Source organism: Vicugna pacos, chromosome 3 (assembly GCF_048564905.1).
Source record: "Vicugna pacos chromosome 3, VicPac4, whole genome shotgun sequence".
NCBI lineage: Eukaryota > Metazoa > Chordata > Mammalia > Artiodactyla > Camelidae > Vicugna > Vicugna pacos.
The window spans coordinates 17,091,069-17,118,610 of NC_132989.1; the positions used below are offsets into that span (position 1 = coordinate 17,091,069).

General features: G+C 41.0%; 2 protein-coding genes across 5 annotated transcripts in view; one reads left to right on the top strand and one right to left on the bottom strand.

The window, feature by feature from the left end:
* Positions 1–27,542, bottom strand: part of STK32A (serine/threonine kinase 32A) — a 110,865-nt gene that overhangs the window by 8,986 nt on the left and 74,337 nt on the right. Inside the window, exons 5-9 of the mRNA XM_072955474.1 lie at positions 27,190–27,227; positions 18,225–18,314; positions 9,752–9,849; positions 3,707–3,823; positions 1,268–1,393 (exon numbers count right to left, since the gene is read on the bottom strand). Coding sequence (XP_072811575.1) covers positions 1,268–1,393; positions 3,707–3,823; positions 9,752–9,849; positions 18,225–18,314; positions 27,190–27,227 — 469 coding nt within the window. The remainder of the gene's footprint in view (positions 1–1,267; positions 1,394–3,706; positions 3,824–9,751; positions 9,850–18,224; positions 18,315–27,189; positions 27,228–27,542) is intronic.
* Positions 18,385–27,542, top strand: part of PPP2R2B (protein phosphatase 2 regulatory subunit Bbeta) — a 619,288-nt gene continuing 610,130 nt past the window's right edge. For 2 of the 4 annotated variants that reach the window (XR_012067318.1, XR_012067317.1), the window contains exons 1-2: positions 18,385–18,520; positions 25,674–25,743. Coding sequence is in view for 1 of the 4 variants with exons in the window: in XM_072955312.1 (XP_072811413.1) it covers positions 25,735–25,743 (9 nt within the window). In the remaining 3 variants the exon portion in view is untranslated. The remainder of the gene's footprint in view (positions 18,521–25,673; positions 25,744–27,542) is intronic. The other 2 variants (XR_012067336.1, XM_072955312.1) reach the window with 2 other exon arrangements.

Below are 27,542 nucleotides of genomic sequence, written 5' to 3' on the forward strand. Positions count from 1 at the left end.
GTATGGAGACTAACCCTGAGTCCCACGGGGGCAGTCCAAGAATAACAAGCTGGAATTCCCACTCAAAGTTTTTGATAATTTACTGCCAGCATTGTTTTTCATGTTCTTTGATTTTGTAATCTGTTTATTTTTCTGAACTCTCAAGGAGCCCTTCGTGAGTTAGAAAGAAGATCAAGTTATAATTACTTTTCTAAAGTTTGAACTTTGGGGCCATGTTTCTCCAAGTGGGTTCAACGGTGGATCAGAATCTCCCGAGTTGTTTGCCCAAATTCCCAGTTCCCCAACCAGACCTCCAGAATCAGTGCTTCCGAACACCAGGGCCAGGAGACTGCATGTTTAATATGCTCCCCAGATAATTCAGATTCACAAGTAAGTCAGAATCACACAGAAAAGGCCTCTTGAGGCTGCACTGATGGATGGCTCATTGCAGAGTGGCCAGGTAAGTCCCCCCCCGCTGTGCCACATGCTCACCCCTAATTCCTCCCCACTGCCTTCTCTCCACCTGTCACAGCATCTCCCTCTGCTCTTGGCACGTGAAGGATCACACCCACAGCAGACTCCTGGCTTGGGCTTAAGAACAGAAAACTGAATTGTCTAAGAGCTCATCATTCTGCCAGTCTTCCTACAACTGGACGCGTGGAATCAGGCTGTAGGGAGAGAGGAGCTAGAGGTCTCACTGGGCCCCTTGGAGGGAACTTCTGGATCTGGTTTTACCAGCGGGCTGCGGGAAGCCACGGATGTTTCTTGGCCAAGTACCTCCAGTGGGAATTACTTCCCTTTGGCTATTAGTCATAGTGAATATAGTTCCTGGCATAGACCTACCAGAGGTAGAGGGATGAATGGTAGAAATAAATACCTCACCCCAATCCCAACAGCATCCAGTCCTTGGATACTCCCAGGACTCCATGGATACCAATTTCTGCATCTTGGGAATCAGAGAAAACTTTTTTTGTAATTAACAGATTTCTGGAAATGACTATTTGTAGAATTAGGGCTTCTTTCCAATGAAAGTAAGCCGCAAAAGGTGTACGGAGCCAGAACTCCCAACACAGCCCTACACTAGAATCCCAGCTCGGCCACTTGATAGCTGGGTGACGTTTGGTGGCCAGTTTACCCTGTGTGTGCCTCAGTTTCCTCACCTGTAAAATGGGAATCCGGGCAGTCTTACAACACCTGCGTCCTTATCTAACGAGACCACGTGTATATCTGCAAACAGAGTAATATGCGTTGGATGCGAGCTACTATGGATTTCTTAGGGTTGACTTACGTTAGGAGTAAATCCTGGAATGAGCCTCTTCTGCAAAACTGCATCCCAGTTCACATCACTCATGTACGGGAAGTTCTGAATGTCAGACAAGTGAGAAAACCGTTGGTCTGGATTCAGTTCCAGAAGCTGCCGATGGAATACCAACATCAAGGTCATGAGGAAGGTCAAAAGTTGGAGGACAAAAAAATCTTACAGACTCCCTACAGATATTTTCAAGTGTAGGATTGGAGGATATAAGGCAGCATTCTCCTTCCCCAGCTGCATAAACAAGTTACACAGATGACAAGTGGCCAGAATGAACTGTAAGTTGGGTTTTGCAACGTGGTGAATGAAAACAGCTTGTCCTACTGAGTCCAACCTGCCTTTGTTTCCTGATTCCTCTACTTACTAATCATGGGCAGGTCTGTTCTCTATTTCACAAGGCTTGGCTAGGACTAAATGAGGCCATGTCCATAAAGTGATGAAGAGGTCTGTTGTTATTAGGTGGAAAATGTACATTCGTTTTTACAAATGAAATTCATTTCACACTAAAAATTGTAGCTGTTTTTACAGCTAATCAAAATATACTGGGGTTGACACGGATAAGATGTAACTAAGGTTATTGCTCTATTTCTGGGTTTTAGGAACTAGGATTAATTTTTTTTCCCCCTTAACCACCCCACAGCCCAGACCAATAGGATATATCACTCAAGTGGGAAATACTAGTTCCATTTGAGAATGGGCATAGGGGTGACAACTGTGGGTCATCAGGGTATATACTCTTGGGGGAAGAGGGTTGTGTTGGAACTAAGGAAAATTTGCTTATGGAAAATGACCCCCTATTCTTTATCCTTGATATCACCAATGGCAATACCTCTATTCCAAAACAGGACACTTGACCCACAGACAAGGGACACAGGCTTTGAATCCTTAGCCCCCAAAGCGTTTTTCTTTGACCGACAACAACCTGTGCAGATTTTCTCTCTTCAGAAAAAAGCCACGCCCATCTTCTTGGGCTCCTTATTCTTTCTTTCACATAATCGTTCAATACACATGACTGAGCTCTTGCTACCATTGTCCTTAATCATTCTGTTGAAACTTGAAAATTTGTTGGAAATGCTGGACCTCGTTAATTCAAATATCAAATGCTACCACCTGTCAGGCTCTGGGCTGGATGCTGAGGATACCTTGGTGAACAAGTCAGACGTGGGCCCTCCCCTGCGCAGCTTAGAGAACAACGGTCATTAGCCCAAGAACCACACACGTGCAATATAGAAGTTCAAACTGAAAAATACGATGAAGATTGCGCTACATGGGCTAACGAGAGAGGGAGGCTCCCCGAGGATGTGATATTTGAGCTGAGATCTAAAACTGTGTTTCTCAAACTATGCAGAAGGGCTAGTTATTTCTCTTTGTTTTGATTTCCAACCCACTGAAACTAATACATGGTCTTACTGTGCATAGCTAGTCTGGAACTCCACGCTGTGTGCAACTTGTTTTTGGGGTTTGACATCAACCTATATAGGCTTGTACCCTGTTCAAGGAGATGTGCTTTGAGGTCTCAGCAGCATCAAATTCTATAGAAGTTTTCTATGCTTCTCTCAATTCCTCTTCTGGCCATGGAGCTCTGGGAAGTAGTTTGTGGACCTGAACCAGTCAGTAAATCACACTGAATAGTACTGATCTAAGGGAGGGAGTTGGAAGAGCTGGAAGAGCTGGGGAATGGGAGCACTGTTTGAGGCAGAGAAACCAGCATGTGCAAAGGCCCTGTGGTGAGAGACTGATGAATGAAGGTGGGGTTGGGGAGGGGGAAGAGAAGAGGAAAAATAGGGCAAAGCAGTTTATTTATAGTCAAAGGGGGGACAAAAGTCCAAAATAAGACTTGACAGGTAGTTAGAACTTTTATACTATATAAATTATTTTGATCTGTATTCTAAGAACAACACAAAGACAATGAACTTTGCTTTGAACAGATCCCTGTGTTTATGGAGTGTGTAAAAGTGTGCAGGGGCAAACCAGTTATAAGGCAAGACTTGAATGCAGGAGGACTGGGACAGCAGCAGTGGAGATGGAGAGAAGTGACAATGTCAAAAGATATTTAAAAGGTCAGCTATGAACGTGGTGGTGAGGAATGGTTTCTGGCTCTGGCTTGTGTAAGTGAGTGGATGGAGAGGTCAGTCACCGAGAGAGGGAACACTGGAGAAAGTCCAGGAAATACAGAGAGTTCAAGAATTCCATTTTGGGCACGTGGAGTTTGAGATGTCTTTGGGACTTACAAAAGGACACAGGCGTTGCTTTAATGAAGTCATGCGTTTGAAAGCTGTTAGCGGCACAGCCCACTCTGGACACGTATATTATCATGACGGCTTCCAATATTGCACCTTAACTTCTAACCTCAAACCAGAGCACACGTGTCTGTATTTTAATCACTTCTTTTTGTCCTGCAATCTTCCTTCTTACCTTTTTAAGAAGTGACACCATTTCCTGTGACCAGGCAGAAGGGTAAGTCACAAGAGCCGTCTCAAACAGGTGTGCAATTTCCTTGCTGGAAGTGCTGGAGCGAATATGATATGGTCTCTTAAAGGGGAAAAGAAGTGAAAAGAAATAAGAGGCTTCATTTTCATAGGGGAAAAGAAAAAAAATTGTGCTTTGCAAATGTTTCCAAGCTGGTTTTCAACCAGTAAAATCTCAATATCATTTTCATTTTTTTCTCAAAGAACTATTCAATTTATTTAAACAAAAACAGTTCAGCCATTCGTCCCACCTCCCATCCCACCCCTCACCACGTTTCTGGCAACCACCAATCTGTTCTTGTTATCTATGAGCTTGTATTGATGGATTGTCAATATTTTCAAATTCCTTTCAGTTGATTGTGGTATTTGTGTTGCCATATGCGAATGCGGTCCACTGTTTCCAGACTTCCTACTTTATAAAAAGGGTACCAGGGATCTATAGTTTCTTGTGAAATCTCAGAATTTTAAAAGTTGGTAATTCCTCTGGGTCAAAGGAAGCATTCCTGTGGGCTAAATCCACCCTGAGATGCCAATTTGGAACTTTTTTGTAAGGTAACTTATATAAGTATTCATATAAAATATTGGATTAATGCTCAGTAAATGGAACTTTTTAAAAAGTGTTATTTAACTGTTGTTTATAAACAGATCCAGAGTTTTACCATATACACTTTTTTACTAAGTTTGGGATCGAAGGGTACCCAGAAAACTTTAAACTCAATCCAAAATGCTATAAATTCTCAGTTCTATGGAGTAGGGTGGAGAATTTTATGATGAGGCAAAAGTATTTTTATTTCTGAGAGAACCAGGTTCTTCTTTTAATTTTGGAGAAAAAGCAAAAAACAAACTGGTGGCTTTGTTATAGTTTTCACAGACATCCACTAGAGGGCAGCCTTTACCTATGTTAATTTGTATTTTCCTAAAGTACTCGCATTGGGATTGGCTCTCTGTATATGAACTGTGAACACAGTGCCACAGATTATTCCATACATTTTTGCCTGTGGGACCTAGCACCCAGTAAGCTCTCATTACGTGTTTGTTGAATGAACAAAATTTTAATATTAGATTAACCAACAATAAGACAGTTAACATGGATATGAGCATTTATCAAGAGCCTGGTTCTTTCAAGATATTTAATAAATGATTGTGGACCCATGAACTAAATTGGAAGAAATGGAGGAGTTACATTTTTTCCCTTGTTGTAAATCAGTATTAAAAGGTGATATAATGTAATTAAGTGTTTGAGCTCTGGAGGCAAAAGACTGAGTGCTAACCTGGGCCACTCCATTTGGTTTTTTGTTTGTTATCATTTTATTTTCTTTTTTCATTGAAATATAGTCAGTTTACAATGTTGTGTCAGTTTTTGATGTACAGCATAATGTTTCAGTCATACATATATGTACATATATTATTTTTCATTATAAGTTACTAACAAGATATTGAATATAGTTCCCTATGCTATACAGTAGAAATTGGGTGTTTATTTAATTTATAGATAGTAGTTAGTATCTGAAAATCTCAAACTCTCAATTTATCTCTTCCCACTTCCTTTCCCCCTGGTAACCATAAGTTTACTATGTCTGTGGGTCTGTTTCTGTTTTGTAGATGAGTTCATGAGTGTCTTCTTTTTTTAGATTCCACATATAAGTGATATCATATGATATTTTTCTTTCTGGTATTTCTTCACTTAGAATGCTGGGTCACTCAGTGTGAGTTTCAGTTCCTCCATCTGTAAGATGAAGCTACTTCATCTGTAAAAATAAACTGCCTTAGGAGATTATTGGGAAAATTAATGACACAATACATGTACAATTCTCAGTAGAGTGGCTAATATACTGGAGAGATTTTTATCATTATTGACAGAAGGGTAAAAATGATGGTGGATATAAATGTAAATAGCGAACAGCAAGATGAGTCATGAGTCAGGCTGATGTGAAGGAAGGCTTAACTCTGCACATAGTATGGCGGCAGCAGCTGCTCAGGGAACCAGGAAGTGCGAGAGGCTGACTCCCGAAAAAGGAGACTGGCCAAATTTCATTATTTTATGCAAGGTCTAAAATCACTCACCATATATTTACTTCCTTCAAGACCGAACGAAGGACCATAGTTAATTCATTTGTCTCAGTAACGATACAGGAGAAGTAACCCTCATAACTCGGCGTCCTAGGTGCACTGTCAGCATCCGCAGTGTTACTGACTGTTAGCTGGCTGAAGGGCGCCATGGGTCACCACGTGTGGTTCACTGCGTGTTTACCATTAAGAGCTGGGGCCGGTCTGGCACACTCAAGCTTCTGAGGTTATAGGCGAGGGCACACATTTTTTTTCTTTTTTTCAAATTTACTTCTTTAATTCCCAGATGTTTCTAAACCTGCCTCTGAGACATCTAAAAACACAAAATGCTTTGATAAACCACTAAATGAACTAATGAATGCCACAAGCAAATGGCTTCAGCATGTTGTATTTTTTTTCATTTACTTTAGAAGGCCATATGACTGAATTTAATATACATTTTAAATCCTCATGGTCTGTCAACTTGCTAAAAAATAGTCAAATTGCCTTTGTCCTGTGCAATAACTTATTTTTCTAGTTCTAAAATTTAAAATCTATGTTAAGTCATCTACAACCACAACTGTATATTTGTTCATTTACTGAATATTTATGGAATGCCTGCGACGGTCCAGTACCTCTGCTTGGCACTGAGGATGCAATGACGATAAGAGAGATGGAGCTTCTACACTGGTAGCACCTATAGTTCACTCAGTGAGACCGTGAATAGTTACAGAGACTGGACACGGACACACACACGCACGCATGGACTACATGCTATAAAGAAAAACCACAGTGTGCAGTGACAGGATATATCAAATAATTCTAGGGCAGTGTATACATGAAGAATGAGAATATAAAGAATAAACAAGGTGGAAAAAGTAAAATGTTAGCCAGGACAAAGTGAGGTGTTGTGGTAACAGCCTTATTTCAGGGGTACAGAAGCAAAAGAGTTGCACCTAAAGGTGTACAATTAGTGCAAAACGACATGTACCTATCAGAAGCTAATATGGATAATACAGAACTAGAGACGATGTGGACCTTGCCTTTACAGTGGCGATGAGTGCTGGGACAAGAGGGATGACAGCAGTGTCAGGGCTAAGGGACCCATTCATCAAGACCACGGCCAAGCTCAGAGACCACAGGGATGTTCCAGGCACATTTCCCTTGGAAGCATACATTTTTCTGTAAATTAACAATTTGTAAATGTGGAGGCAATTACTGTTTAGCACCCTTCTTCTGTAGTTTAGTTGTGCTGATGGTTGTAACTAAATACCTGCATTTCATTTCTTCTGATTGGCTATATTTTGAAACATAATTACGTGCAGCCTCGCTGGTGAGTTGTTGCTGGAATGTGTCAGAATTGATTTGCAGTGACTTGCTCCTCCATACTTTAAACCTGTATCTGTTAGGTACCCATTTAAAGTTAAATACTGTGGCTGATACTCAACTATATAAAACACTTGCTTCACCTTTAATAAATGCACAGTCTAGTAATACAAAGGAGAGAAAAACTTAAAAATTGATATACCTGGAAGAATTTACAAGGGTAATACATTTGCGAAATGGATTTAATCCTAAAAAATAAAATAGATTTAGGTATTCGATGTAGAAAGTTCTACATTTTATCTTAAGCGAAAAAGAAATCACAACAGAAAGGTAAAGCACACGTCTATTTTTTTCTAAAACAACAACAATAATACTATATATGTGCGTGTATGTGAAAATAGATATTCTCATAAAACAGAAGAGGTTCAGAAGTGAATACAGCAAGCTGTTCATTCTGGAATGATGAGACTGGAAGATCAAAGGAGGGATTAATTTCTTTTTTTTTTTAAACACAGGTTTGTTTGTTTTTATTTGCAGGGGGAGGTAACTAGGTCTACTTATTAATAATTTTTTTTTAATGGAGGTACTGGGGATTGAACCCAGGACCTCACACATGCTAAGCATGCACTCTACCACTTGAGCTATATCCTCCCCTGGGGTTTAATTTCTTAATTGAAAATTTTCTTTGCTTTAGAGGATATGGTTGATGTTGACCTTCATTTCCATGCTTTTCTATATTTCCCAATAATGTTAAATAAGGAAAGGTCTTAAGAGAGTGAAAGTACATAAATATTTGGAAGAGATACAGGTCACTTTAGCCAAGAGAGAGCAGAGAAAGTCTCTTTAGAGAAGGTGCTGTGTTATCCAATGCCATAAAGAACAGGGAGGGTTTGAGTCTGAGAAAGGCCCTTCCTGCAAAAGAAACTTGGGGTCATCTAAAAGTCTGTTTCTTCCTTAGAAATGATCAGTATCCATTAGACAGAAGGCTTCTGCAAAGCTCTACAATCAAGGCACATCCTTAACTTTATTCAAACTCAACGGAGCAATTTCCAAACTTATTCAAAGAATGATTCAAAAAAAAAAATAAAAGACCAGGGTTTATCTGGAAATACCTTTATAGGCAGAGGAACAAGAGGAGAGAAGCCCCTTGGGATGCCTTGAGAGAGGAGCAAGTGAGAGAGGCTGAAATGAGTTTGTCAGGAGTCAAGGTCATTCAGACTGAAGCAAAATCTGAAAAGTGAACCTGGTTCTAAAAGTCAAAGAATGCCAAGCTAAGGTATCTGAGGAGTGTGTGTAAGAATATGTGAGGCACTGGGGAGCGAAGCATTTTTTAAACATGAAAAGTTAGATCTGTGGTCTACAAAAAAGAATGTGCCCTTCCATGTTCACTGCAGCACTATTTACAACAAGCCAAGACACAGAAACGACCTAAATGTCCATCAACAGATGACTGGGCAAAGAAGACACACATATATACATATACACTTATATAGTACATGCTTACGTATTATATATGACATGTACATTTATACATAATATTATATGGATATATTGTAAGTGAATAATGGAATATTATATATAACATGTAACATATAATTTATATGAACAATGGAATATTATTCAGCCATAAGAAAAAAGGAAATCCTGCCATTTGCAACAAGATGAATGACCCTGAGGCCAATATGTGAAGTGAAATAAGTCAGACACAGGGAAGACAAATACTGCATGGTACCACTTCTATATGGAACCTTAAAAAAAGTGAAACTCAAAGAAGCAGAGAATAGAAAAGTGGTTGCCGGGGATTGGAGCTGGGGGAAATGCAAACACATTGGTAACAGGGCACAAACTTTCAGGTCTGAGATGAAGAAGGTCTGAGGATCTAAGTAGAACACAGTCATGGGAGTTGATAACGCTGAATTGATGAATGCATGTATAAATTCAGCAACCTAAGAGTAACTTTTCTTTACCTTTCCTAAGCAAAAGAAGAAAAGAAAAATGAATCTGACAAAGTTAACACGTTGTCAGTTACATCAAATCCCAGGGAACTACCATGGGGTCCAATAATATGGGAGGGAGAAAAAAAAAATTTCCTTCCAAAATTCTTCCCAGGCATTTTCTTAGTTTAAGAAGTGTTTCTTTTAAAAGGAAACTACTCTTACTTGCCGCTGAACCCAGAATCCAAGAGCCAAATGAAAGACAGGAATCCAAAAAGACAGGGCATGAATTGTGTTGTGTTAATAATTCACACTCGCCTTGGGGAAGTGTGTCTGAGTTAGAGTCCTGTACTGTGACTGCAAAATGATTTTCTTTAAACAAACAAATATATTTATACAGGATATGGGGGAGTGAGGTGTATTGATTTCCCCTCTCTGGGAGTTAATAATATCCCTATTGTTCATTTAATTTTATCTGCATAGTTTAATATCAACTCACATGTTTGGTCCCACATGTAGGAGGGTGAATTCATATGTGCAGAAATCCCAAAGGTGGTTACTAGCATCACTGGGCATTGCTGCTTTCCCCTCGCAAACTACTTGATTTTTAGCCAAAAAAAATCCATTTTCATTCTAAAAATGGAACTTGCTGGAAAAGTAACCAAAGAGAAGTGTAACTACCGTACCCGGCCTCTGAGCAGCTCGTACGCCGTCACTCCCAGTGACCACCAGTCAACAGCAAAGGAATAGCCCGCTTCTCTGCTGGAGCTGAACATCTCAGGTGCTGAAAAACACCGAAAGGTTAGGTCAGTTTTACTCCCGGAGACATTAACAAATCCATCTTCCCAACATGCTCCTCCAAAGGCAAACTACCCAGGTAAAGGGTATAAACACTTTCATGAGTGTTTGTCATCCATTGCTAGATTGCTCACTGCAGTCCCAAATTCCTCAATTTTCTAATCTCTCTCATTCATCGACCAGCACACAGGCGCAGGCAGGCGCAGGACTTCGTGGGCGAATTCTTCTCTTACTCAGACCATGCCCCTGTTAAAAAGCTGGATCCCATCAGGCCTCAAAGGGGTGGCTGACGCTGAAAGCAAGAAAGCTGAGAAGAGTTATTGGTTGTCTTGATTGGGAAGGGTTGTGGTAAGGATATTAAGTTGTGTTACTGCTGCGAACGGTGTGCAGAATTTGTCTCAAACTACACGGCACTGGCTTTCCAACTCAGAGTCATCAGTAAGAGGCGAGGGCAGCATTTGCAGCCTGCAAGGGGGGGTGCGGGAGGGGAGTGGAGGAGCGGGAGCTCCCACAGGGAGAAGGTGTCACATGAGCGGTGGCACTTGTACACCTTGTACCCTAGTCTTTGAATTGACTAGAATGAACAGACAATACTGAATCAATCAAGCACTGGTTGCAAACCTTAGCTCTGAAACCAGGCTGTCTGGGTTTGAAACCTGCCTTCACCACTTATTGTGACCTTAAATAAGTCAGTGGGCTGAGCTGGAGAATCTCCATCAGCAAAATCAGAATAAGAAGAAAGTGATCTTTACCGAGGTGAGAAATTCAATGAGAAAACGCATGCCAACGTCTCAGCACACTACCTGGCCCCCAGAAAGAACTCAAAAAATGAGGCATTCTTCTAGAAAGGCGAACATCCTTAATAATGAGAATTTGACTTAGCCAAAAGCTGCACACTTGACCCAAGACCCTGACAGTAAGGTGATGGCTCTAGACAAAGGAAATTGGTGTGTTGTGGCACCTGTCTACAGGTTTGCCCTGCCCAGAGCGCTCGATTTCTAAGCAAAATCCTGTGGGAAACTTCCAATTAGAGAGGTAGAATGTTGACATCTCAATGCCTAGGACTGACCCTGGCTGTCAAAGCCCGCTGTAGCAGAACTGAGTAGGCTTCGTTCCTGGTGAATTCACCTTTCTGCATCACTACACTCTTCCTACAAGTCACAACTCCCCATGCAATTTGTGAGGTAACGGCCCTGACCCCATGGTACGCCCACAGGCTGGACGGCGTGGACTCTACTTCTGCTTTCCCTTATCAGGATCTCACACTAAGTCATCTTACATCGTCTCTCCAGGGGACAGATGACAGATAACTCAGAGAAGCTGCAGAGAACTTTGAGAGATAAATAGACATAGTGCTAAAAGAATACCTAACAGAATCAACATTACCCTATAAAAGCTGTGTATTCTCGTCTTGGACCATCCTTGGAGTTTATATGAGTATAATCCTCTTCTACTTACTCTGTATTCCAGCATGAAGATGCTTGAATATGTATTCATTCACTCAACAAATATTCATGGTGTGCAAGCTACATTTTTGAAGAACATTAAGAAAAAAATATGATGGCAACATACAAAAGCGTAACAGATGGGCAATTCTTTGAGCTCCCAAAGAGCTGAAAAGCCAGAGCAGGGGGATGCTGAGGGCTTCCATCAACCCTGCAGGAGGACCCTTTGCTCCTGAGACGGTACAAATAGAAGTGGAGAGGGTCTGAGTTGCCTTCAAAAAAGCCATTGAGTATTTTGTTTGGTTTTGAAAGCATTTCTATACCTACATTCAGAAAAGTAAATAAAACATAAAAGAAGAATTTAGCAAGCAGTTATAAGCAATTGGCCACGTAACCTTACATAGGTCATGACATAGAATCTTGACCCCACCAGTGAGTGACCTGTCCTATTGACAATGACAGAAGTAACCACTACCCTGAATTTATGTTAGTAATTTTCTCCTTGCCTTTCTACATAGATTTGCTATCTATGTATACATTTCTAAGCAATACTTTAGTTTTGCCTGTTTTAGTAACTAGGTTACATATATATTATGTATGTATGTATATGTAACATCTATGTATGTCTGTATATATAATAGATGTGTATGTAACATATATGTACATGTATTTATGTATATAACATGGGTATGTGTGTGTGAAATCTCACTCCTTGTTTTCTTTAGTGTCTTGCTTTTCTTGTTCAGCATTATGTGTATAAAAATCTATCTAACTCACTGTACATCGTTGGTTCACATTCAAAGTTACAGGAATACACTGTAATTTACCTACTTTTCCCACTGTTAATAGCCACTTAAGTAATTTTCAGTTTGGAGAATTTTGAACCACATTCTCACGAACATTTCTGCACGTGTAAGACCTCTCTAGCCCACACCTCTGTAGGGTACATTTCTGGGAGGGGGAACACAGGGGATGGGCTGTGCATGTCCATACATACTAGATAATGCCCAGTGATTTACTGAGGTGGTTGCACCAATTAACACTGTGACCAGCAATGCGTGGGACTTGGTTTTGCTCCACCTCCTTATCCCTACTTGGTATTAACCAACCTTTAGACTTGCTAGTCTAGTGACGTAATGATCTCTTGTGTTTAAATTAGCATTCTCCTGATTGCTGATAAGCTTGCCCACATTTTAATATGTTTCTTAGCTATTTAGATTTCCATCATTTGGTTTTCAGATTTTAAAACAACTGGACGGTAGATTCTGGTCAGGACATAAAAAAAAAGGGTCCAAAAACTAATAGAGAAATGTAATACAATGGAAATAATTCCTGGAATTTACAAAAGTGATTCTAAATTTCATCCATAAAAATGTATGAATGAGAAAGGATTTCTTCAAAATAATAAAGGACTTGCATTCCATTTTTTAAACTCTATTATAAAGCTATAATAAATTAAGATTGGAAAGCCACATAATATAGATACTAGTTCATAAAAATACTTGGTTTATGAAGAACATATTTCAAATCAGCATGTTAAGGACCTTACTTGACACATGGTCGCAAAATAATTGTTTGATACTGTAACAACAATGAAATCAGATCCTTACCACATATCTTCAGTCAAGATAATATTAATAGCTGGATTAAGAAAAATTAAACTGTAACAATAAGAATATAGGTCACATATCTAAAATCTGGAGGTAAGAAGGTCTTGCTAAGAGTAGCATCAAAGGTAGAAACTATAAAGTAAAAAGACTAATGGTTTGATGTTAGGAACATAGTTCTTCATGTCAAAAATGCCAAAAAAAAGAACAACATCAACTAAAAAGTAGGAAATCATATTTACACAACATATATGATACATTAGAATTTAATATCCTTTATATCTAAAGGACAAGAATTATTTATGTAATCAATAAGAAATAGGAAAAGTGTATGAAGACCCCAATAGAAAAATGGGGAAAGAACAGGAACAGGCAATTTACAAAAGAACTGAAAAAATACAATTTTCATGTCGTAATGAGGTACCACCTTCACTTATCTTTTTGGGAAGATTGAGATATAATTGACAGTGCAGCCCTGGTGAGAATGCAAGGAAGTGGACATCCTCAGACACTTCCAGACCAAATGAGTAAAAATCCTTGCAAACTTGCAGGAGGGAAATGCATCAATGTATACATTCCCTTTGACCACTGAGGATTTATCACAGGAAACAAGTTGCAGTGCACATTTCTGATAACAGGATTTTTTATTTCAAATTTATTTATATTTCAAAGTGAGAAACAACCTAACATTCAACAATCAAGAATTGGTTCAATAGATTTTAATGCAGCCTTCTAACTTGGGAGCATGTGATCATTCAAAATGATAGTTAATATGTGGGCCTGGAAAAATAAGTAGTGTCCGTTGTCAAGACCCGGGCTCTGGTGTCAGAGAGAAGCGGTTTGGGTTCTGGCTGAGACATGCTAATTGACAGGAGGCAGAGAGGCAGCACAGCGGAGTGATGAGAATTAGACTCTGACCTGCCTCACAGAAGGGCCTTTAGCTTAAACAATGTAACACGTGTACTCAGAGCAGTGCTTGGCCCACAGGAAGAGCTCAGTGAATGTTGCCATTATGCGCCCTGAGCCATTGTCATCACCCACTATCAAAGTTCCAGACTTGAGATGTTTTACATTTGGATTTAACTTCGTGCTCTACCAGTTGCTTGCTGTGTGATTGTGACCGTGTCACTTTCCCTGTAGGCCTGCTTGTTTTTTAATCTATGAATAATAGAATAATAGTAAAACCTATTTCATAGGGTTGCTCTGAGAATTTATTAAATTTATTAAAAACTTAGCAAAGTGCTTGGGACAGCAGATGCTCACTGTATGATGCCTATTATTATTTTTATTTTTGGCTTTTTTTGGGGGGTAATTAGGCTTATTTATTTATTTAATGAAGACACTGGGGATTAAACCCAGGACCTCGTGCACGCTAAGCACACAGTCTACCACTGAGCTATCCCCTCCCCCCCGATGCCTATTCTTATTGTTATTATTACATTATAAAGTGAAAATTTAGGTTGCCAAAATACAGTATAGGTGGGGGGCAGGGTATAGCTCAAGTGGTAGAGTGCATGCTTAGCATGCATGAGGTCCTGGGTTCAATCCACAGTACCTCCTCTAAGAATAAATAAATAAATAAATAAGCCTAATTACCTCCTCCCAACAACAACAACAACAACAAAAAAATCCAGTATAATCTGACTTCTAAAAAATGTATATGTGTTTTTGTGTGTATAGAATAAAGCTCTTCCAGGAAACCATAAATATCTACAAGTAGAGAGATGACTTTCCCCTTCGCTTAGTGAGCATTTTACACATTTGTCCTAGTATATGTATTTGTTAGGTTTGGTTTCTAATTTGGAGAAGAATGTTTTCATTGGTTACGCTCTGAGCGATGTGGATAATATTCAGACAGACCAGGGGTAGGGAGAAGGAAGGACTGGAGTGTTTGGAAAGAGCGTGGAGGTAGAAGATTATGAATTAAAAAAAGCAAAACTTCCTTGTTGGGCGGCAGGTGCTTAAGAGCTGGTGGACAGTTCGTCTCCTGGCCAGGGCCTAGGGACTGCAGCATAAGGTGCTCAGCATCTTACATTAGAAGATGTTGATGTTCCTGTGATCTTCGTTCCATACTTCATCCTAGTTTTCTTTCTTTTTAGAATCTCTATTCCTTTCTGGTTAATTGCTAATTATATTCTATGGGAACACGATAAAATGGGTGCTGGGAATGTCTGTTAGATTTTACCAAGTTATTGGGTCCATAATTCTTAAGAAGAGAAAGCAAACTTTCCATCCATGATCTCTCTTAGAGAGCCTCCCATCGAAAAATCAAAGGCAAGGACAACTTCTGGATAAAGAGATAAGTGTTGATACTCAGGTATATGTTTGTTAATTAAAGAAGAAACATTTCTAATAGCTTGGCCTGCCTACATCAGCTTACAACCATTTAAGAACCACAAATAATTTTTTTTTAAATCTCTCTCTCTCTCTGTCAGGGAGTTCTAAAGACAGAAAGAGCTTGCTTTTTTTTTTTTATTTAAGTTTTTTAATAGAGGTACTAGGGATTGAACCCAGGACCTCTCATGCTCTACCACTAAGCTATACCCCACCTCACTGCCCAGAAAGAGCTTGCTTTAAATCTAGGCTTTTTCCATTATTAGCCATGTAATCTTGGGCAAATTGCTTTGCTTCTTATTTCCTTGTTCTAAAATGGTGATAATTATAGTCTGCCTTGCAGGCTTATTGAGAAAAAATAAATGAGTGAATGAACGTAAAACACTTAACATGTTGTCTGGTCCCTAGAAGGCTTTCAATAAATATTAGTCATTGTTATTATAAGGGTGAAGGTGGAGAGGTGCAGGGAACCTTGACTGGATTCCAATTTCCCAGCTCTATGTTGTGAAAAGGCTGGAAATGACAATTTTGAGGAGAATTAAATTATACAGATATTGTATTTAAAATCACTGTTGAGAGAAAAGAAAGATGGTCTTCCTTTACTCCTCTCACCATGGAAACCAGGCCTAGAAAACCCAGATGCACATTTTCTGATTTGGCTCCAAGAAAATAGCCCTTAATGTGGAAACCCAGGAAACCTGGGGAATCAACTCATCAGACCAGCAGGCTCAGAGATTCCTTTTTATCAGCTGAGCACCGTGGGTTTTAGGCAGAAAAATGGGCTGAATTATATGTGCCCATTATTTCTGAAGTAACAAAAGAGACTTTTCCCTCCCACTGATAATTGGAAGCCAGGACATTTGCAGTTGTTCAAATACCATATAAAATAAGGCTCATTTTTCCCCAGAGAAAGAAATCTTCTCTGGGGAAGTGAGGTGGCCCGGCATGGTGGGGTTCTCTTTTCCTTTCTCTCTTTAGTTCCACGAGGAAGAGAGCCACATATTAAAAGGAAGTGGCATTGCTCTTATCCTTAACTTCAAGCTCAAATACTTTGGCTGCAAATGGCATGCCATAGCTAGCAATTCGTTCCACCCCAGAGTTAATTCCACCGGTTTAACCAGCAACATCTCCCACTTTAAAGCATCTCAACTAATTAGGGTAAGAAGCCTGAACAGTTTTGACTTTTCTGTCATCCGCTAACAACTATGCAGTGTTTAGCTGCCCGTTTTTGCTGGGTACGGACAGGGCTCCTTTAATAATAACTCATTCTGTTGCCTAATACAGTTGAATCCCTTTTGCGTATTAAAACATTTACATATTTTAAAATTCAGCCCTGTGAAATATTAAAATGAGTCTCATATCTGAGTCAAAGCTTACCCACCCCGCCAGGCTGGATTCAGCCACCTTGGTGTCGGGATGGACGGCTGAAGTGGCTCTCACACCTCCTCCTCCATCTCAGGGAGAGCACTGTTTGATTTAGATTGTGGAAAGGGAATAGAAGAGGCAGAGGAATCCTAACACAGGTAACCTGCTTGGTCCCCGGGATGATCTCTCTCTAGTGGCTTCTGATAGCTCAAAGTTCATGGTCTGTGGACAAGGCTCACCCCTGCCTGCATATGTATAGAGCTTTCAAACCACCCTATGTTCGGGTGTCACCTCCAGAGAGTCTGATACAGCTGGGTTCTCTTAGGACTGGTGGTGTCGCCATTAGGTCACGCTGACGGGAGCCTCCCTCCCTCCCTTCCAGGCTGCACACCCCTAGGCAGTGGAGGGCCCGCTAGGAAGCTGGACCACACCCTCTGGCTAATCCGCCTCCCTCCAGCTTCCCGACACTCTCACGCACTGCTGCATATCTCTGCCCGCTACTGCCATGGTCCCCAGCAAGACCTGACTCCAAACTACCAACCCACTGTGGCCAACTCCGGCTCTGTGAGCCCAGGGAGCAGTCAGCAAACAAAGTGACGAAAGAATGGAACCCCAGGTGCTTCTCCTCACAGCCACGCCCAGACTCGACAGAGAATTCTCTTGAGCTCTGACTTACCTGCCTTAGGAACAGCCGGGGGGGGGGGGGGGGGGGAGGTACCCGGTGCCCCCAAAGGGCAAGGCTTCTCCCTTTATATCCCTGGGGTGGATGGGAGGTAGGGCTAGTTCTGCTACAATGATGTCTACTCAGAGTTGGCCGCCTTCAACAACAGAACTTAGGATTTGTATTACTTTGTGACTGTTAACACAATTGTGAGACCTACTTGACAATTTGGGCACCTAATGCTACCTTTCAGTCACCCTTTGGATAAGTTTCAAATCTTCAAGCAAAGTCCAGGTCCTCTTCTTTAAAAAGGATAATTCATAGGATTGTTGTGATAAACCTAAAACCAACATTGTAACTGGAAGGCACTTTGCGAACTTTATATAGCCCTGTGCATATTATGCAGTATTATGTAAATCACGGTTATGATAATACTAATGTCACTTATTACCATCTTTCTTATTGCTGCATCCTCTCTGTTTGATTCCATTTTGTTAAACTCGTTTTATTTAGAAAGTCAGCTCCTTAGGCTGGAGCCCCAGTCTGTTTTGCTCCCTGTAAGATCACCAACACCTGAAACAGTGCTGAGCACACAGAAGCAAGCAGTAGGTATTTACTGAATTAATTACTAATATTCTTCATCAGGAAGGAGGGAGTCCTTCCTGATGAGTCCTAAATAACTCATAGAATAGTGTTTTCACATGTAACCCAGGGCCCTCCCGAGTCAAGATCAGACTGGGTGCTTGGCTAAAAGGCGACTCCCAAGGCTCACGTGAGACCTGGGAAACCAGAAGCTGCGCAGGTAAAGTCAGAGGGGGCCTTATTTCTAGCTGCAGGTCCCTGCAGATGACCGGACCCGTTATCACAGTGCCCACAGCAATGAAAAGCAAACCCCTGCGCCGGGTCACGACGGCGGCTCGGGGTGGGGGCTGGGGGGAGGGGCGCCTACCCATGTACGGCTTGGTGCCGGCCACGGCGGTGATGCGCACGTCCGCGGGCAGCGTGGTGGCGACGTTGAAGTCCGTGACGTGCGCGTGCCCTGCAAGAGAGGAGGGCCACAGAGAAGTCAAGCCCCGCCCAGCCGCGCGGCGTGCCCTGCGCCTCCCCCCCAGCTTCTGGAAGCTTCGTCCGTCAGTTCTTGTGCGCACCCGGCAACCGGGTACACGCAGTTAAAAGCTCAATTATTGTATCCTCGAATAGTCTTAAACCAGCAACCCTCCAGCGGCCAGAACCTGACAGGAAAAGGTTAGTGTCTGGTTGTAAATTTGTAGTTAAGCCTCAGAAAGTTTTCACCTCGGTGGTGAAGAGCTTACGCTCTGGTAAATTCTACGTGGGCAATCTTTGTCTGTCGGCAGCATTTTAAGTTGCTGCAGCCTAGAGCTAGCTGAAGTGCCAACTTTCCAGGCACTTCTGACGGGATCCTTTTTTTTTAAAGAGACAGACGTTGTTAATACAAAGCGGACCCGAATACGGATACATATATTTATTTCTTTGCCAAGAAAGAGTTCTTTTTTCTCCTTGTTTTTCCTAAATATCATTAGTAGTTTTTTGTTTTTGTTTTTGTTTTTTTGTTTTTTGTTTTTTGTCTGAGAGTTCAGGTTGTCCCGCAGTGATGCCCAACAAAATAACGCATCAAGGGAAAGCAGCGGGGGCGGGGGCAGGGGGAAGTCAAGTTTTATTTTTAAAGAGGCTGTATGAATAAAGAGCCCTAGACTGGGAGCGAGGACACGTGGGTCGTGCCCGGAATTCTGCGCCTAATACACTGTAGATTTGAAGTCTCTCTACTGTGTTGAACCTGCGTTTCCCTAAAAAAAAAAAAAAAAAAAAAAAAAAAAGTGGACTAGCTGTCCTCTAGGATCTCTCCTCAGTTTTAAATATTCATGGCGACAAACACCGGGTCTCACACTTGATTTCATCAGGGCGCGCACCCTACAAGGTGTATGTATCAGGGTCCTTGGGTTTATAGCGAGGAGTGGGAAAAGGGCGGTGCCAGAAGCTCAGGCAGACCGGCCCGTCCTGTTAGCTGCTGGCACGAGGGTCACCTGTTTTGAGAGGATCTTGAAGTGCTGGCATTTCCATTTGCGTGCTTCTGTGGTTCTGATGAGCTATGGTGGTAACTGGAGAGGATGTCACCGGATTCTTTTTCCACGTCTCACAGTCCACCTCCCCCTCTGCCAACTTCACTACCTACTCCATGAGAGCACCCAGCTTGCTCTAACGGTAAATCTCACTGCTCTTCATCACCAGGGTTTTGTTTTGTGCAAAAGGTGTTTTGTTTTTATCAGATGACATTCTAATAAAGCAAAAGCAGCACTCACTGAGCTGAAAGATGAGGTATTCTTGCATAAATGGTACCAAAAGAGAGGATTTCAAGAACTCACCCTTTTGTAATATTGGTCGTCTCAGTTTTTTCTTTCTCTGTTTCTTCTCCCTGGGTCGCATCCAACGCACTGAATCAATGATTCACAAGGTTTGATACAAAATAGGTCAGCCTGGAGGTTTAGTGATTGAGAAGAGCCTGTTTTCTGGAGTCAGACTGCGTGGCTTCTAGCCCAGGTTCTACCCCTAACTAGCTGTGCCTCCTTCAGGTGACTTATTGTCTCTGTAAAGCTGGAATATAGGAATAGTCTTCTCATGAGGTTGTTGGGAGGATCAGATGAAATAAGGCTGTGGAAGACTTAGCATTTGGCAGGAAGTAAGTATCCAATTGTTTGGTATTTGTCATGATCAGAAACTCCAGTGTCATTTTGCAAAACACACCTGCCCGACTTGACTCTCCTGAGACGCCAGTGCAGTGGGACTGATAGGAGAGCCAGGCATCCACGTTAAAAACAGTAACAGGAAACTCCACCAGTAATTCAGATGGGCAGCCAGGCATGGGACCCTCTCCTTGAGCCTGGCAGGTGTTCTAAGCCGTCTCAGTCCTGAGATTGTCTGTGCTCGTGTAGCAGTAGAAGGACGAGGATGTTGTAGAGCCATTTGGTTTTCTCACTTTAGGCTAGCAAAGTAGTCCCTGTTTTATAGAAGACCTGTTTGTGGCTAAGTTTTCAGGGCTCAGCAGTAGCAGAGCTAGGATTAAGATGTAGAATTTGGTCCAGGACTTCTTTGGTGAGTGATCAATCTCCCCAAAACTTTTTGTGCTATATGAAGAGACCAAAGAGCTGAACAAACTAAAAGAACTACCTTCTGGTTGACTCAGGGTTTAGTTCTCCCGACAGAATGCATAGGAAATGATGGGAAAGAATTATTTAAGGGTCAGGATCTAGCAGAACCTCTAGCCTTGAGCCCTCAAGGTGAACAAGTAAAGCAGAGCTTCACGGAGCCGGTGGCCACCAGCCCAAAGTCTCAATTCCAAGTCCAGGATGCTGCCCTGCTTCCCTCTGCTCACCTTGAGGCTCTTTCTGCCAGGTTCCCTTCTGTGCCAGGTGGGAATGAATCTGAGAGCTGGCCCCCAAAGGAAGGTCTGGTGATTTTATTTATATATATATATATATATATATATATATATATATATATATATATATATATTTATTTATTTATTTATTTATTTATTTATTTATTTAATTGAGGTACAGTCAGTTTACAATATTGTGTCAATTTTTTGTGTACAGCATAATGCTTCAGTCATACATGAACATACATGTATTTATTTTCATATTTTTTACCAGAAGTTATTACAAGATATCAAATATATTTCCCTGCGCTATATAGCATGAACTTGTTGTTTATCATATATATATATACACACACATACATATATGTATGTTAGTATCTGCAAATCTCTAACTCCCAATTTATCCCCTCCCACCTCCCTCCCCCGCTGGTAACCACAAGTTTGTTCTCTGTGTCTGAGAGTCTATTTCTGTTTTGCAAATAAGTTTGTCTTTTTTTTTAGATTCCACATGTAAGTGATATCATATGGTATTTTCCTTTCTCTTTCTGGCTTGTTTCACTTAGAATGACAATCTCCAGGTCCATCCATGTTGCTGCAAATGGCATTATATTATTCTTTTTTATGGCTGAGTAGTATTCCATTGTATAAATATAAAACAACTTCTTTATCCAGTCAACTGTCGATGGACATGTAGGTTGCTTCCATGTCTTGGCTATTGTAAATAGTGCTGCTATGAACATTGAGGTGCACGTATCTTTTTGAATTAAGGTTCCCTCTGGATATATACTTAGGAATGGGATTGCTGGATCACATGGTAAGTCTGTTTTTAGTTTTCTGAGGACTCTCCATACTGTTTTCCATACTGGCTGCCTGAAACTACATTCCCACCAACAGTGTAGGAGGGTCCCCTTTTCTCCACACCCTCTCCAGCATTTATGGTTTGTGGACTTTAGAATGATGGCCATTCTGATTGGTGTGAGGTGATACTTCATTGTAGTTTTGATTTGCATTTCTCTGTTAACTAGTGATATTGAGCATTTTTTCATGTGCCTGTTGTCCATTTATATGTCTTCATTGGAGAATTGCTTGTTGTAGGTCCTCTGCCCATTTTTGTACTGGGTTGTTTGTTTTTTGTTATTAAGTTGTATGAGCTGTTTATATATTTTGGAAGTTAAACCTTTATCAGTCATATCACCTGCAAATGTTTTCTCCCATTCCATAGGTGGTTTTTTTTTGTTTTTCTTATGGTTTCCTTTGCTGTGCAAAAGCTTTTTAAGTTTAATTAGGTCCCATTTGTTTATTTTTGCTTTTTTTTCCTATCATTTGGGTAGACTGCCCTAGGAGAACATTGCTGAGATGTATGTCAGATAATGTTTTGCCTATGTTTTCTTCTAAGAGGTTTATAGTGTCTTGTCTTATGTTTAAGTCTTTAAGCCATTTTGAGTTTATTTTTGTATATGGTGTGAGAGACTGTTCTAACTTCATTGATTTACATGCAGCTGTCCAGTTTTCCCAACACCATTTTCTGAAGAGACTGTCTTTTACTCCATTGTATGTTCTTGTCTCCTTTGTTGAAGATTAGTTGACCAAAAGTTTGTAGATTTATTTCTGGGATCTCTATTCTGTTTCATTGATCCATATGTCTTCTTTTGTATCAGTGCCGTGCTGTTCTGTTTACAGTAGCTCTGTAGTATTGTGTGAAGTCTGGGAGGGTTATTCCTCCAGCTTCATTCTTTTTCTTCAGTAATGCTTTGGCAATTCTGGGTCTTTTGTGATTCCATATAAATTTTTGGATTATTTATTCTAGTTCTGTGAAAAATGTCCCAGGTAATTTGATAGGGATGGCATTAAATCTGTAGATTGCTTTGGGTAGTATGGCCATTTAAACAATATTAATTCTTCCAATTCAAGAACATGGGATATCTTTCCATTTCTATCTTTATTTTTTTCTTTTCCATTTCTTTAAGTCATCTTTAGTTTCCTTACTCAGTGTTTTGTCATTCTCCATGTATAAATCTTTCACTTCCTTGGTCAGATTTGTTCCAAAGAATTTAATTTTTTTGGATGCAATTTTAAAAAGGATTGTTTCTTTACTCTCCTTCTCTGATATTTCATTGTTAATGTAAAGAAATGCCATTGATTTCTGTATGTTCATCACGTATCCTACTACCTTGCCAAATTCTTTTCTCAGCTCTAGAAGTTTTTGCGTGGAGCCTTTAGGATTTTCTATATATAGTAGTATCATGCCATCCGCATATAATGGAAGGTCCCGTGATTTTAAAAGAAGACCTGACTTAGTCTTAGACCTGCTGATTGAGGGACCACTCTGGCCTCTTCCAGAAGCCCAGGTCCTGCGGGACCCTTAGAATGGAGTCTCTCAGCCTGGCACCACTGAGTTCTGGGAGCCAGTTGCACTTTGCTGTGAAGGCTGTCCTGTGCATCATGGATGCTTAGTTGCCTCCCTGGCCTCTACCCACTAGATGCCAAAGGCACTTCCTGCTCCTGGCTGGGACCCTGACAATCAAAAGTCTCTCCAGATATCTCTCCATGCCTGCGGGGAGAGGCAGTAGAGCAAAAGCATCCACAGTTAGAACCACTGCCTTACTGTGAAGTTTTTCAGGTACCAGGCTCAGAATGGCCTGACTGAGCACCCGAGGGGGTGATTTGCCTGTTCTTTCACCTCGGTACCCTGTGGTGCAGAATCACATTAAAAATCGGAGTTCATAGTATTGAGTCACTGAATTTAGTCATCATCTTGGTCATTATTTATCCTCTTTCTCACTGTGCCTGTATTTAGCCTGAGGATCCTTCTCAACACAGCACTCACAGACACCAACCAATTGGTTGGCATTGCCCCTAACTTTTCAGAATTTCCCGAACTCAAAAATGTTTAGATTCTGTGTGCCACTTTTTTTAGGATTCCTATTAAAAACGCATCTCCTTAGGCACTGAGGCTTATAAATCTAATTATCTGGGGATAGGGTACAGTGTTCTACTATTTGTGTGTGTGTGTGTGAGAGTGTGTGTATGGTTTTTAAGGTGCTACCCACTTGATTTTTAGGTACATTTTGGGACTCTGCAGGGGAGAAGCTGTTAAGGTAGCAGGCTTAGTTCTTCCTCACAACCCCCAAACTGAGTTTTTGCCCTTCTCTTGTTCCCTATGACTAGGGATGATATTAAGAAACCTAACTTATGGATTATGCATTAATTGTCATTCTCTCAGATATACCAGAGAGACATTATTGTTCCTTTGTCTGCAGCATTTATTTCCTGAACACTGTAGGGAAAACACAAGAATTTTAGATACTGAAACACTAATAGAATTGGATAGGGTACTTAAGTTGGTAGGATATGAAACATATGTATCAGGGTGGTTGGTTATGAGCCATCCAAGATCTAATGCCATCTTGGGCTCTGAACTAGTGCGTGAGACATTTGGGGAGAAAAGTAACAGGTATGCTTTAAATTAAAAACTTTTTTTAAGTCCAATTCTGATGTGTAAGAAATGTTCATTCACACCAGTGGAAGGAGTCTCCATTTACAGACGAATTTAGCTCCTTTAAATTTCCATCTTTTCTGATGAACACGAACCAATATGAATCAGTAAGAATAAAATAAAGTTTCTGCCTGTTAGTCATGGTGGTGAGTTAAAATATAAGTCACGTGGTGTCATACACAGCTCAGCTGGAGGAATGATTATAGGAGGCATATCAGAGATAAGCGATTATCCTTCACAGTTGCTAACTCCCCATGCAAGAGGAACATGTGATGGTCCGTAAGGTGTGAAATGTTATAAATGTGGACAGAGGAGACAAATGAGGCTTTCAAATATGAGACAGGGAAAATCGCACCAGAAAATACTCCAAGAGGCGGGCACTGGTTTCTGGTCTGTTGGCTTTTGCAGGAGCAGCTCTACACAATGAGCTGGGGAGTGGGGGCCACCAGGAATTTCTTCATTTAAAAGTAGTTAATTATGGTCCCTGAGCAATGCCTGAAAGTCTTAGCTTTTCAGAATCTGAATAAACAGAAAACAGATAACCTCAAGAAATGATCATCTCCAAAAAGGGTTCCCAGGACAATGCTTAGAGTGTGGCTCTCAGTCTTCTTTGCTTGTTTGATTCTATCTCATTCACATATCCAGTCCTTCCCAAAGCAATGTTTCTCTTCTTGGCTGGAGTGATTCTTCAGTTGAGTTTAGGATGGGAATAAAATACAGAAAAACCCACCCCTAAGTCATTGTCCAACCCCCCAAATTTAAGAGTGAAAAGGGTCTTTGTAAATGGTACAGCAGATAACAGGTGTAGACTGGGACTGGCCCCATAGGCAGACGGGAGAACAGTTCATTGTCCCTAAGCAACAGAGTCCCAGTCCAACCAAGAATAAAAGGCCCGGACAAGTGGACTTAGCCCCCTGCACGCATGAAGGAAAGGCAGAATGGGCTGCTGAAAGTGTAGCTGCCAGACAGTAAAGGGTCACACAAAATTTTTTAAACACAAGACCTAACAAGTAGACATACCATCTTTGGTATATCCCTTCTGGAATCAAAAGAATTCTTCAGTAAAGACAGGAAGGTCCCCAGCTTTCACCGATTCTATCTATCTGATACAGACAGAGTCACATAAAGCAAGGTGAAGTCGTCTAAGCTTCCCTCCGTGGGGCAGAAAGCCCCTGCTACCTCATGGGGTCACAGCAGTATTTAACTTTTATTGAGTAAGTTCCCTGTGCACATGGCAATTAAGCACTTTATGAATAGTATTTCAGTGTTTACAACAACCCTAAGAAATAAGAACTTTTGATCCCTGAAGAATCTAAGGAGCAGAGAAATTTTAGGCAATCTGCTAAGACTCTCAGAGCTGCTGAGTGAGCAAACTAGGTTTCGAGCTCAGGCAGTCTGTCTCCAGAACCCACGTTCTTATCGACGATATCCCCTAATTACTCTTTCCCAAGGGTAGTCTGAGGGTAGTTAAACTTGAAGATTAATTCATTTCTGAACCTTTCTCCTAGTTTACCATCACCAAGTTGACAAGAAAATGACAAGGAGAAAGAAGCTGAACAGGACGACCTCATGGTCAAGGTAAGATGAAACCAAGTTTGAGACCTGAAATGGAAGCACTGTTCCCTGGATGGAAGGTAAATCTTGAAAAGGTTTCGATTGACAAGACCTATATGTCTCCATTCAGGGCCCCAACAAATGATGGAGAAATATATTGGGCACAGAAGTGAGTGGTTGAGGGGGAAGCAGGGACAAGCTCGAACCAGGTCTGCCTGACCAGCCTGCGCCTTCACAAGGTTATGTGGGGTTTCTTTGCATCAGCAGGAGAGGGGATCCTGCTTCTTATTTGAGGCAGAGATTCCTGGTGTTTTGATGAAAGTCACCTTCATGATAAGTCTCACCACTGCCCACATTTCTGAGATTCAGAGAATCTGTTCCCCAGTGTCAGAAGCCGTAAAGGGAAGGAAGAAATAAGGCACTGGAAGAAAGTGGAAAAAATCTTTTTAGACAGCTCATAAATAAATGATGACCCTGAGCTCTGAAATCGGAGGTCACACGCAAACGTGTTTCTTAACCCTCTGAGCACATGTGGCAGTCTGGCAAGTCAGGTTTAAAATGCAACTAGGTAAATAAATAATGAGTGATGGATGGTCCATGGAGTTTCAGTCCCACTTGCAAATCCCTTTTGTAAAAGCAAAATGAATACAGAGCTTTGCAGATCTGGGACTCCCTCACCTAGTGGCTTTCTAAAAATCTTAACAAGGATCCTACTGCCTCTGTACCATTTATGCCATGCGGGCTGTGTGTCCTACAAGTCTGCTCTGAGGGACCAGTACATCCCAAATGTACATTAATATTAGGAAAAGATTATACATATTTAATCATTGTTGGTCAAAATTTGTTCTACAGGACATCTCCCATCAGTGTTTCTTGAACATTCATTTATCACCTTCATGGTCACTGCCATATCCGTCTGTCACTTTCATAGCTGGGTACCACAGATACTCTGATCTGCTTTATATGTGTCTTTGAATAAGCTGATTTTTTTTAAACGGAAAAAAATCTTTGAACAGAGACCTTGATCTCTCTTCTGTACATGAAAAACCAATTTGTCCTCACGAGTTGGAAAACATGAAAGTAGATGCAGTGAGAACAAAACAGTGTCATGAATCTCTAGGTAAATACTATTGCCTGCCAAATGCTCTAATCTTAAGGTTTGTTTCGTCTTTATGAAAAAAAAGGGAGATGATTGTTAGAGAGGTATTAAGTCAAATCAGCATCAAAAAACAAACAAAACTGGGGTGGTTTTCTTGAAAAATTCAGTAGGAGTGGAAGAAAATTGTATACTGTTTTAGTATGCCACTGCAGTGAGTGATTGTCCCTCCCACCATAAAATTGAGTTTGCACATATAATTCAACTGAATCGAGCAAGACACTTTTCCCACACGTAATACTCCTTTGCTGGGGAGAATCAGCTTGTTCCGCATGCATGTCATGTAGTTGATTGCAAACAAATCATTTACTTACCATGTTCATCAAGCAAAATGTTGTCAGGCTTCATATCCCTAAGGGAGTAAAAAGAAAGAAGAAAGTTGCTTATAATAAGATGAGAAAGAAACAAACAGAACTAAAGGAGAAAGGTGAACATGCTCAGAAATGGTAGCTCGGGTTGAAACTGTAGTAGCCCCACATTACTCACAGTCTCATTCACTTCTCACAATGAATTGACTAGATGCTTACCACTGATACCCTCAATTTCTAGATCAGAAAACCAAAGCTTAAAGAGGTTTAAGTAATTTAATTAAAGGTCACAGAGCTCACACATGGAAGAGCTGGGCTCTGAACCTGGGTCTCTCTGGGTTCCAAAGCTTAGTATCTTA